General features: G+C 41.2%; 1 protein-coding gene across 2 annotated transcripts; it reads right to left on the minus strand.

Moving 5' to 3' along the window:
- Window positions 1–1986: 1986 nt before the first annotated feature.
- On the minus strand, window positions 1987–2673 carry LOC105540679 (ubiquitin-conjugating enzyme E2 variant 1-like). 2 transcript variants are annotated; one of them, XM_011981371.1, is made up of 2 exons: window positions 2470–2639; window positions 1995–2343 (listed from the first exon to the last, which is right to left on the minus strand). In XM_011981371.1, exons 1-2 carry the CDS (start codon window positions 2637–2639, stop codon window positions 2196–2198), a joined length of 318 nt encoding a protein of 105 aa, XP_011836761.1. In that variant the 3' UTR covers window positions 1995–2195. The 2 variants fall into 2 exon arrangements, with proteins under 2 accessions (XP_011836760.1, XP_011836761.1); XM_011981370.1 differs by having other exon boundaries at window positions 1987–2673.
- Between the last annotated feature and the right edge of the window lie 10650 nt (window positions 2674–13323).

Below are 13323 nucleotides of genomic sequence, written 5' to 3' on the forward strand. Positions count from 1 at the left end.
GGCGTACACGTTAGCAGACTTTATTTCACCTCTAGGCAGGCAATGTTTTCAAGCCAATTATGATGAAAGTGCTTAACTTAAGATGAGTCTAAGATAAGTGTTTCTATTCATATCCTATTTTGATTTTTGATATGTAACTTAATGTTTTGTAGGTTATCAGCAGGACCCACTTTATTGAATTTTCATCTCCCATTAGGAATCCAAATTTATATAAGCTCACAGTTAGAATTTCCTGACATTAGAAACTTAAGGGACTTTATATATATATATATAAAATAAGTTCATTTAAAACTTCTATTCAGGGTCAAAGCCACAGAGCCCTTCTCAGAAGTCACAGAACTTGAAGCTACAGAACGCTCCTCAGAAAGGGGAACATTCTCAGTAGTAGAAATCAGCTTGATGATAAGGAAAATGTACAAGTTATATTCATGTCACCATAGAATCCAAATCATCAATGTGGCATTTGTCACCTCCCAGAACATCTTCCTAGTTTAGTTTTTCTCTGAGAATCGTCATGTCATGAATGTGCTACTAAGAGTCAGGAGAGCTGGACTTCAAAACATCAGCTTTGCCCCTGACTGGCTTTGTGACTTTGAACACACTTTGAACACACTTTGAACACATCAGTAAACCTCTCTTGATCCCTGTTTTCTCAATCCCACAAGAGCACACACATACAAAATCTCATCTGAAAAATGCTGGTACTTGATTAGATGATCTCTAAAACCAATTTCCATTTATAAAAACCTATTCTAAAACTAGGACTCATTTTAACCCTTAACAAAAATGTATAGGGCTAGAAATCCTCAAATTGTTGGAGTCCCCTAAGATGTAACAAATGCCTCTTGAATTTGAAACAGAGGTTCATGTTATACCAAAGTTTAGAACCTTCAAATCAGAGTCATTTATTCCTGCTTTTTTTCAGTCAGTCAATAAAACTTATTGGACATCTGCTACATACCAGGCACTGTCTTGAGCCTAAGTGAACATCAGAGAGGGGGCAACAGGTTTAAAAGCCAGCAGTTGTATAAAGAAGTGGGAGATGGAAGAGAGAGCAGAGAAGAAAGGACAAAGGAATATGTCAGCATATTTCTTCTGTTACCAAAACACCAGGGGTTTGGTCTAGGTCCCATTGCTCTCTGCACTGAAAGCCAATCACTGAGACAAGGAGTACTGCCAGGGAAGAAGACTTATTCCAGTCCTGCATCTGAGGTGATGGGACGTTGGTCTCAAATCTATCTCCTCAACCAACTGAAAGTAGGGGTTGGTACAGCAAGGGAGAAACATAACTGTGTGGAAAAATAGGAATTAGGGAGGAGTAAAGAAAAAGACTGGTCAACAGGAAGCTGGTGATCAGTTAGGCAATCATGTCCAGTGAGGGGTCTGGTGTCTCACTGTCTAGATGCAGTGACCTGGTGAGTTTCAGTTCCATAATACTATCTGGGGAGCTTGCTGGTTAGTTTCCTGAGAAAGGAACTCAGATAAGACAAATGTAACTTTCTCAAGTTTTAAGACTGGAAAGGTCAATTTTTATGTTTATCCAAAATAAACCATAAACATCAGTTCTATGAGACAACCGGGCCAGTTTCACTTCCAGCACAGAAGCCTCAATTTATTTTTTTGCCATAAATACCAATGAAGTTATAAGACACTAAGTGCTTAAAGGCAACTAGAAAAAGGTATGCTCTTTAAAAGTTGACTATTATTTAGCAGTTTTAGGTTAACAGCAAAATTAAATGGAAAGTAGAGATTTTCCATAGACCCTGCCTCCCACATGTGCTCAGCCTCCCCAACATCTTGCTTTGGGGTGGTACATTTGTTACCACTGATGAACCTACAGGGACATGTGTTTGTGTTTATTTTTCAATGGATGAAACTCATATATAACCATGATCATCAAAATACAAAATTGACGTTTAATCTTTAGGATGTTTGACTAATCTGTTTCTCCCATTCTAACCCAATCTCTTAATCTTTTTTTGTTGTTGTTGTTATAGCACAACTTATATATTTCAAATGGACAAAAAATTAGTATCATTTACAGTATCTTAAGATAAATTTCCTTTGAATGGGAGCTTCCTTTCCAGTACTTTGAGGTGTATAAGATGTATCTAGAAAATTTACTACTGTGGAAAATGAAGACTGCTTAAATCAAATGGGGGGGAAGGGGAAGGGCCTATTGTTTTTCTTTTTGATTAATTGCTGTAACACTGTCCTTTGGGTGGCTGAGGGAGTTTCATATTTTCTTTAGACATCATTAGGCGCCGAAGCTCTTGCAGGACAACTTTGATGCTATATGAATTCTGCCATTTTGCTAGCACTGATACGGCTCTTGGGTCCACCACTCCATTAGAACTATTTACTCCATTCATATTAATTTTTGTTACAAATCTTACAAAGGGGGGTGCTTCTGGGTATTTAGGTCCACATTCTATTTTAAGGCTGTATATTCGGTTTTCATAAATTGTTCTTGGAGGCCCAATTATCATCCCTGTCCATCTTGTAAGTGTCATGTCTTCGTCATCTTCCAGACTCCAGCTAACTGTGCCATCTCCTACTCCTTTCTGGCCTTCTTCAAGTTCTTCCAACAGTCGGAAATTGAGAGAGACTTTTACTCCCGAGCCAGTGGTGGCTGCCATCTTGCCTCGATGTTGCTTGAAGGCTGGCCCCTTCTTCACCGCCCTCCCCCCAGTCTCTTAATCTATAAGGAACCAGAGAGAAAAGAAATATGACCCAAGCTGTTTCTGAAAGTCTGGGGATAAACTGGTAGACTACAGAGGCTCACATCAGGAGAAGAAAAAATCCCTTCAGCTACTGGAGTCTGAGCTACTTTCAGGTACTCTTTCTTCCAACTTTTCCCCTTCCTAACCCACTACTCCCAAAACACATATAGCCACACCAGACCAATCAAGTTCAACTTTTATGTAACAAAGCTGTGAGTTGTTTTTCAGTCACCATGGACCCCCAGGTTGAAGGTCATGTAACCTGAGCATGCCCAGATGAACCAAGCATGCAACTATGGGGAAATCCAAGTGCTCCAATAGAGGAGCAGGAACAGGGGCTGTATTAAGAAGTAGACACTGCATGGCAGGATCCAGGATCCAATCAGATTGAGTTCTGGCATCACCTCATTGCAAGATCCAATCAGATCACACCTCATTACCCTACGCTTATAAAACCTGACCCAGCCCCCAGCTCAGGAAGACATTTTTGAGCATTTCCTTCTGTCTCCTTGACAGTCAACTTACAATAGACTTTTCTCACTGCAAAAATCCAGTGCTTCAGTGTTTGGCTTTCCATTGTGCATGGGTATGTAAATCCAGTTTGGTGTGGTAATACACACACACACACACACACACACACACACACACACACACACACACACACAGTATCATCTAACTTGGAGAGCCTCTGTAAGATCTTTCTTTAACCAGGAGGTTGAGGACCATTTTCTAAGACTCCTTTTAGACCCTTGATAATCCTAATTTAGCCAGTACCCCAAGATGGGAACAAGTACTATAGGGACTTTCAGAGCTAGGAGGCAACACACCTCCCACAACAGGGTGTTGTAAATTCTCCAAAAGCATGCATTTTCAAACTACATATGACTTCCACCACCTAATCCACCAAGAATCAGATTCAGATACACCTCTGAAGTAACTATCACTCTCTTTCCTTTAGAATCACTTCCCTGGTAAGGCACAGAAGTTAAGTGGAAGTTGCTGAAATAAAATGACATGCTAAGACTCTCTGTTCTAGAAATCACTATCCACAATACAAATGTAGAAAATTAAAATAAAATTAAAATATCAACATTTCTCCATTCATCTTACTACATACGCTAACCAAAATACTTTAATTAAAAGCTAAGTCACCTGAACCTGGCCAACCATGGTGAACCTGGGCCTGTCCTAGGTGGACAACACTGTGGCTGCCAAGCACCCAGCACGAGCATGGCCTTTGGCCTGCAGATGTTCATTCAGAGGAAGTTTCCATATCCTTTGCAGTGGATCCTACTAGTGGCCGTGGTCTCAGGCTCTGTGCCAGCTATGGGGTAACAAGAGTGGAGTCGGAGAAATGCAACAACCTCTGGCCCTCCCTGGAGACCAGGCAGCTCCCCAAAGACGTGAGCACAGATCAGCAAAGCTAGGAGAGCTCTAGATAGGGCACAGAGGATTGGGGGCAGGAGGAGGAGTCCTGGAACACAGCCTTCATGACCCCCAATCCCAGTCTGATCCTCCCCACACCCTAGGGTGCCCCAACCATATCCTCTGTCCGCATGTGTGGCCAGGCCTAACAACCTGAGCCTGGTTGTCTGGCCTGCTGCTCCAACCTGGGACCTGCCCAGGAGGTTGGAGAAGAAAGGATTCTCCCTGGGGTGGTGGTTCTCCTCCAGGGTATTGGGACACATTATCTGCACTGCCAGCAGAGAGGGTGTGTCTGGGGAATAGGGTGGTAGGGGCTTGTGCACTTTGTCATTCCCTTTCTAACCCCTGGACCTCCAACAAGCCCAGGGTGACAGCTGGTGCTAGGAGTATGGAGTTAATAAATGGCTTATCTGCCAGGCACAGTGGTTTACACCTGTAATCCCAGCACTTTGGGAGGCCGAGGCAGGTGGATCACCTGAAGTCAAGAGTTCGAGACCACCCTGGTCAACATGGTGAAACCCTGTCTCTGCTAAAAATACAAAAATTAGCCAGGCATAGTGGCAGGTACCTGTAATCCCAGCTACTCGGGCGGCTGAGGCAGGAGAATCACTTGAACCCGGGAGGCAGTGGTTACAGTGAGCCGAGATGACACCACTGCACTCCAGCCTGGGTGACAGAGTGAGACTCTGTCTCAAAAAAAATAAAATAAAAATAAAAACAAACTAAGTCTATATATTAAGTTAAAACCACAGTTTTTAAACCCCATAATCAATACTTATGCTTTGACATGATGAATATGCATGACTTAGATCCTAAAACATAGTAGGAGATTGGCTTTGTATTAGTCCATTTTCACGCTGCTAAAAGAACTATCTGAAACTGGGTAATTTATGAAGAAAAAGAGGTTTAATTGACTCACACTTGTGCAGGCTTAACAGGAAGCATGACTGGGAAGCCTCAGGAAACTTACAATCATGGTGGAAGGCAAAGGGGAAGCAAGGACCTTCTTCACATGGTGGTAGAGGAGAGAGAGCAAGTGAAGGGGAGAATATCACACACTTTCAAACAATCAGATCTCATGAGAACTCACTCACTATCACAGGAACAGCAAGGGGGAAGTTTGCCCCCACAATTCAATCACCTCCCACCAGGCCCCTTCCCCAACATGTGAAGATTACAATTCGATATGAAATTTGGGTAAGGACATAGACCTAAAGCATGCCAGGCTCCCATTCAATGAGACAAAAAAATTAATATGAATTTGTATGAAGAGTAAAACGAACTCTTTGATAAATTCCATCTACATGCAAAAACTTTATTTATCAGAGATAATTCCAGCAAGGAATCCTATTTGAAGGTGTAACTGAGTTAAGAAAGAGGAAAACAAGGGCACAATAAATATGTGCAATCTTCATTCAAATGCTAGTTTGTAATTCCAGTTCTCCTCTTCATGCTCTGCCTGACTTTTTTCTCCACTAGGTGGATAGATAGGGGTACTAGAGATAGTAACTCTTGTTAGGATTTGAGCTCAGAAATCAGTACTGGATCTAAGGTAGGAAACTATGTTCTAGACCCAGATGGACTACAAGCTTTGTGACATTGATTAAGTTGTCATCCCTCTGGTCAAAGATCCTTATTTTAAAAAGGAAGTGCTGTACTATATGATCTCTAGGGTTCCTTCTACCCTTATAACCCCATTATCTGTGGTTTTGAGGTATAACCTATCCAGGTGGTACACCAACCCTCGGCTTTCAATATTAAGGAATCTTCTAGAGAATTACAAATAGTCAATAAATATTTAAGTATACCATCTGCTATAGTTTGGATATGCGATCCTCCAAATCTCCTGTTGAAATTTAATTCCTAATGTTGGAGGTGAGACCTAATGGGAGGCTGTTTGGATCATGGAAGCTGATACCTCATGAATCTCTTAGTGCCTTCCTCACATTAACGAGTGAGTTCTCTCCTTATTATTTCCCCTCAAGAGTTTCTCCTAGTGCTGGTTAAAAAGAGTCTAACATCTTCCCTCTCTCTTGCTTCCTCTCTTTCCCTGTAAGCTCTGCACACGCCAGCTCCCCTTCTCTTTCCACCACAAATGGAAGCAGCCTGAAGCCCTCACCAGAAACAGATACTGGCGGCATCCTTCTTGTTCAGTCTGAAGAACTGTGAGCCAAATAAACCTCTTCCATATATATATACACACACACACACACACACACACACACACACACTTTTTTGTTAGACAAGTCTGTCACCCAGGCTAGAATGCAGTGGCATGATCACAGCTCACTGCAGCCTCAACGTCCTGGGCTGAAGTGATCCTCCCACCTCAGATTCCCAAGTAGCTGAGACTATAGGCAGGCACCACCATGCCCAGCTAATAAAGCTCTCTTTTTTACTAAATTACCTAGTCTCAGGTATTCCTTAACAGCATCACATACAGACTAAGAAACCATCCTAAACAAAAAATTAGAGGCATGCTGTACCTGAAATTCTGACTCTGGTCATTTATCCCTTCTTAGTAGCAAGTAAATACTCTCTAGTCAATTTTGGATAATGAGTTTCTCAATCCTATCATTTCAGTTTCCTGGTTCACTGTCAGTCATTGTCTTGTGTATGTTAAAAGACAATTAGTGACTCTCTCTACATTATTTAATATTTTCCTGAAAGGTCTCTGCTGTGCTGATTGCAAAACATGTAAAGTCTTTTCTTTTCACTCATGCCCTTCTTTTCTCGTCTCTTTTCCTTGCTATGTTTGTCCTGCATTTGTACATCCCATGTATAGCATTAATCTTGCTGCTACTGCTGTCCCTCCATATGTTTTCTTCCAGGGGGCTTTCATGTAGTGCTCAAGACACTGTACTGACTTATCCCTAAGACATCACCTCTCTGCACTGCCTACCCATTCCCATCTCTCCCTATACACATATTTATCTCAGGTCCTCTTATTCTATAAGCAAAGATTTCAGACCACCTGCTCTTAATGTCATTGATCACTTCTTAATTTAGCTAGATATCAGAAATTGGAGCCTCTAAGGCTAAATTCAGTCCATAGACATGTTATGTCTGCCCCACATTATATTTTAACATCCACAAAAAGATCTAAATGTTTGTTCTTGCAGTCCTGGACCCAGGTTTACTGCAGCAATCAACTGGAGATGAGCACACCCTTCAGCTCACCACAATGCCCAGCCAAAGGCCAGGTGCCATTTATTCTCCCACTGGGCTGCTGCCTTCCCATAACTAACCCTACTTTACATTCTACTTGGTCCCTGGGGGCATTTCAAGTCACCACCTGAGGTCTCCATGATGAGAGAACTTCATATTTACCTAGGAAAATTATATGTGGTCTAGGCAGAGTAAGACTGGCTTTCTGGGCAAGTGTTACCAGAAAGACCATGAGGAAATTGGAACTCAGACTTTCCAGATCTTTTACTATTTGAATCATCTTCAGAGACAGAACCTACTCTTTATCTAGAATGTGGCTTACTGAGCTAGAAGTGACATCTCTTAAATACACAAACATTAGGGAAGGATAATGACAGGAAAGGAAGGAAAAGGTGAAGGGAGAAAGAAATAATATCTATAGAGGACAAGGAATAATCTCCATATTAGTGATTTCAAAAATAAAGATTCCTTATACTTGCCAAAATGACATGCAAATATATAATAAAGCCCACTAAAAACATAGGCTCTGTCCTTTAGGTGGTTTTTTGCTTTGTTTTGTTTTGTTTTTTGAGATGGAATCTCACTCTGTCGCCCAGGCTGATCTTGGCTCACTACAACCTCTGCCTCCGGGGTTGGAGCAATTCTCCTGCCTCAGCCTCTCGAGTAGTTGGGATTACAGATGTGCGCCACCACACCCAGCTAATTTTTGTATTTTTAGTAGAGATGGGGTTCCGCCATGTTGGCCAGGCTGGTCTTGAACTCCTGACCTCAGGTGATCCACCGCCTCAGCCTCCCAGAGTGCTGGGATTACAGGCACTCTTGAGCCACGGTGCCTAGCCTGTCCTTTAGCTTTAACACATCAAAGCAAACCTGGGATAGATATGGGCAAACTTACTTTTCTTTCCTTGCTTTTAAATCAAGTTTAAGTGAATATTTATATTTACTAGGCACAGAATTAGCATGTGTTTCTACTCTCCACTCATGGGCCTGTGGAAGACATCACTAATAGTTCGGGACATCATTCCACACTGAATCTCATAAGCCTTTAAATTCTACTCAATGTATGATACTGGATAGCCTAACATCTGTAGCTGGCTGGGAAGATGAAGCTGCTTCTCTACCTGGCCCTAAGAGCCTTGTGACACCTTCCCAACACTAAGGAACAGCTCCCTAATATGTGTCATAGCGGGGATATAGTAGAAGGGAACACTAGGGGAAAACCAGTAAGAAATGTAAACTGAGGAAGACAAAGACAGGTTTTCCCTGTACCTTTCTGTAAAGGAAAGTTAGATGCTTTCTAACTTTCAGTTAAGAACAGTCAAATCTTTTTTTCCCTTGACATCCCTGATTCATGGATGTGGCTAGGTTTATGTCTAGTTATACTCAGATAACTAATTGTCTCAAGTGTCTTAAGTGTCTGGTTGATGGTTGAAAGTAAGCTCCAGGGATAAGTGGTCTCTCAAGGAGTAGATTGTGGGATGGAGAGGCAGAAGGCTGCCAAGGTACTATAGCTATGTCTATGCAATTCATGTGATCTCCACCACCTTACACCTCCATGCCCACTCACCCATGAGGCAGGGGGCATTTATATTTAATAGAGACCTATCTATAGCTGCAAAGGTTAATCTCAAATATGTATCTTGGCAGACAAAGGTGAAGAGAGGCTTGTGGAGGAAGCCATTGTAAAACCACATAACAGAAATCACCACTTATTCCTCCTAAGCTTGTCATGCATGTAGACATGAAAAAGACCAACCCAACCCTCAGTACTATGTGAGGTTGCTGATTCAAATTCAGCTAACACTTATTATCTTATTAACTGCCTTGCATTGTAGCAGAGGCTTTTTTATCAATCATTTTATTTAATTCTCAAAACAACCCTATGTGCTAAGTCTTCTTAGAGCACATTATTCAGATGGTGATTTTGAGGTTGCCCAGTTAATCAGTAGCACAATTCTCAGCATGAAGCATGTAATCCTAAAATCAGCTTTGAATAGAGGTGACCCACTGGTGACCAAAGTGTCCTATCAACTCATAGATAGTCACCTGGGCTCACACAGTTTTTTTAATGTAGTGCTACATTTTAAATCTGACATATTGGCCAGGCACAGTGGCTCATGCCTGTAACCCCAGCACTTTGGGAGGCCAAGGTGGGTGGATCACAAGGTCAGGAGTTCAAGACAAGCCTGGCCAGGATGCTGAAATCCCGTCTCTACTAAAAATACAAAAATTAGCCTGGTGTGGTGGTACTCACCTGTAAGCCCAACTACCTGGGAGGCTGAGGCAAGAGAATCACTTGAACCTGGGAGGCGGGGGTTGCAATGAGCCGAGATCACGCCACGGCACTCCAGCCTGGGTGACAGAGGAAGACTACATCTCAAAAAAAAAAAAATCTGACATATATCCTTTAAAATATCAGGTTCCTCATTTCTTTTGAAAAGTGAGATAACCCAGTAACATTAGGCCCACATATTGACAACTAACTGGAGCTAAAGAGAAAGCAGCTGACTTGATCACACACACACACACAGATACACACACACACACCCCTACACTCTGTGAATGCACACTCAATAAATAAAACTGCCTCACTCACTACACAACCAGCCTGGCTCCTGGCCATAGAATATACCTTTGTTCTTTGCTTATCCCGAACTTTAATTTAGTTCATCCTCCACTAATTTCCTACTAGGAATCAACTGTTCACACTTATTCTCGCTTCTTTTCAAAGTCCTCTTTTCTTTAACTAGCACTGTGGATTTCTAGTCGGCTTTCCACCATGGTCCTTTCCACGCTGTTGACACACTAAGTGGATGCCTCACCCATCTTCCAGTCCTGGAGTCATTGTTCAAAAGAGAAGCAGGATTTTCTGAGAGGTGGCTAAAGTTGAGGAGGCTGTCAAATTCCTGTGACACTAAAACCAGGAATATTGACTGATGATAGGAGATTAACACTTTCATAGCAACATCAATTCCTATTTTCCTACCATCACATTCATTGCTATTTACCTATTTTTTATCAGGCATTTTGGACCCTTCAGACACAGAAAAGACTGGCAACTAAAATAACCTATGCAAAAGAAAATCCAAAGAGTACTTTTTCCTCCTAAATGAGCAGACCCAACATATTAAATATTAAACACCATCTAAAAACATGGTAGTATTCAATAAAAATCTCTGCATTTCTTCCCACACTGTCTCTACCCAGCAGGATGATACGAAAAATTATCAAGAAATAGAGTCCAAAATACAACCCTTGCATAAGCTTTAAAAGCATTGCTTGATATGCAAACATACTAAAACACAAAAGAAAAAATGTGCTATATTAAATGACAAGCAAAAACTTGATCGCTGTATGTTAATTATGTGTTATTCCAAAGAAATACAGGAAGAAAGGCTATAGCTGAAAGATCAAGAGTTGGCAGAATTGTTTATTGCTAAATTCCCTGTGAAGCAGTCTTATAAATGAGCCTTTCAGTAAATTCATTAACTAGCTGGTCTCGGTCTTAATCTGTCTGGCAAGGAATTCTGATCATTGACTAATAATGCTAGCAACATCCTAAATGTGTTTGCTCATATACATTAATTCACTCAAAAAGTAATTAATGGGTCTAAAAGACTCAGTTCTGGGAGTCCTACTGACGTATGTGGTATAGCCATCCCATATTTTCCATGTTAACAAACCCTTTTCCATTGCATCTGGCTGAAGGCATTGCCTATCCTGGTGTTTATGACTCATGTAGTAGGGCCAAGACTGTTGCTGAAACAAGTTCTTACGGTTGAAACATTAGCCAACAAGTCCCTGGGCCTCCTAGAAACTCTAAGATGTCTTACTGTACCTTTTTCTCCGAATATCCTAAAATGCTGCTAACACTCATCCCCCTGAACTATTATTGCTTTAACTGTATTTAAGGATGTTGCCTACAATTAGCTTTGAATATAGCAGTTTAGAGAGCAATATAAAAATGGTGTAAATGGTCAGTGAATGCATGAATGATAAATACATCAGAAAAGTAAAAAAAAAAAAAACTGGAACTGGTTAAAAGTATTTAAAATAATTATTTCATAGGACCATTAATGAATACTCACTTCATCTGGTCTCATGAAAAAGGATTCAAGATCAAACAAAAGGAGTGTCTAATTATTAAGCAACTATTTTTCTACATTATTGGAAACAAGTCAAACTCTCCAACAATATGAAAACGATTTGTATACCTTTGGGAATATATATATAAAAAAAATATGTGGTGGATTCAGATATGAAACAATGCTTTGTCTAACTGCCTGGTTACATGGTGCCTGAATAGAGGGTGGGGATGAGGAAAGAGATGACAAATCCACGGGTAATGATGAAAGAAAGTCAGTCCAGGATTTGAAAATTACAATAAGTAATCTGCAACACAGATGATCTACATAAAGTGTAAAGATACATTACTGAAAACAGGCCTGGTACAGTGGCTCAAGCCTGTAATCCCAGCACTTGGGAAGGCTGAGGCAGGTGGATCACCTGAGGTCAAGAGTGCGAGACCAACCTGGCCAACATGGAGAAATCCGTCTTTACTAAAATATAAAAATCAGCTGAGCATGATAGCGGGTGCCTGTAATCCCAGCTATTCGGGAGGCTGAGACAGGAGAATCGCTTGAACCCAGGAGACAGTAGTTGCAGTAAGCCGAGATCACACCACTGAAGTCCAACCTGCGGGACTGAGCAAGACTCCATTTCAAAAAAAAAAAAAAAAAAAAAAAGAAATTACTGAAAACAGCTAACTTCAAATTCAGCAAATTAGGTCAAATTCTGCTATGGCAAAGAGTTTGCCAAAAGTTATACTTCTGGCCACAGTATTACAATAGGAAGGAAGTAATACTGAAGACAAAATTCACTAAAATATTTTGGTTTCAGTTGGAACAAAAACATTCTCCTTTAAGGAACTGGTATTGTGGAGACTTGATGATATTCTAGGAAATGAAATGAGATAATGTTTTCAAAATAGCCCCATGATAATGTCAATGAGTAATTTCAGTTCTTATCACCATACGATGTGGTTAGTGAGCAGTGCTGATACTGAGGGGGAAAAAAAAGGTGACAGAATGTTAAAAAAAAAAAAAAAAAGAAAAGCCTTTCTCTCTAAGGAAAACAGCAATGAACAGCTACTGCTGCTGGACAAAAACCTAACACTTCTCAGTCACGGGGGAAGAATGTCCGAAAATGAGTTTCACTGTTTCTCAGCAAATGCTGGCTTAAGTATCTTGGCTGTGTCCATCAGAATACCTATGCCCAGCTTCATCATCAGAAAGAAAATAGGATTCCAGGTCATTTCTGCTACCAGAGACTCAAAAAGTCATTTGGCCCATGTCCAAACGGGCACTAACTTTTCTCTATGACACAGCACACAAACTGCAGAGTCAGATCTACAGAACCAGGTCTTTCTCCTCTTCCTTGATCTATTTCTCCTCTTCTTTAAAAAATAACATAGATTGGCCGGGCATGATGGCTCACACCTGTAATTCCAGCACTTTGGGAGGCCAAGGCAGGTGGATTACCTGAGGTCAGAAGTTCGACCCCAATCTGGCCAACATAGTGAAACCCCATCTCTACTAAAAATACAAAAATCAGTCGGGCATGGTGGTGCATGCCTGTAATCCCAGCTACCAGGGGGGCTGAGGTAGGAGTATTGCTTGAACCTGGGAGGCGGAGGTTGCAGTGAGCCAAGATTGTGCCACTGCACTCCAGCCTGGGCAATAGAGTGAGACTCTGTCTCAAATAAAAAAAATTAAAATTAAATAAAAATAACATAGATCAGGGTAGAAATGTTGCTGAAGCTCAGTTGCAAATCTATGGAAATACAAAAAGCTAACCACCTTGGTTCCATTTTCTCACCTCCCATTTACTTCTCACATAGTGTAACCATCTCTGGGACACTTTTTATCCCTGCCTATTTCAGAGGTTTCACATTTTCTTTAATGGTTCCTCTTGCCGCCAGGCCAGAGGTAGGGGCTCCCTTGGCTCA

The sequence above is a fragment of the Mandrillus leucophaeus genome, unplaced genomic scaffold (genome assembly GCF_000951045.1).
Source record: "Mandrillus leucophaeus isolate KB7577 unplaced genomic scaffold, Mleu.le_1.0 Scaffold225, whole genome shotgun sequence".
Taxonomy (NCBI): Eukaryota; Metazoa; Chordata; class Mammalia; order Primates; family Cercopithecidae; genus Mandrillus; species Mandrillus leucophaeus.

Bases quoted from the DNA above. Each gene is read 5' to 3' on its own strand.
- LOC105540679 (XM_011981370.1), bottom strand. From the start codon at position 2,639: ATGGCAGCCACCACTGGCTCGGGAGTAAAAGTCTCTCTCAATTTCCGA.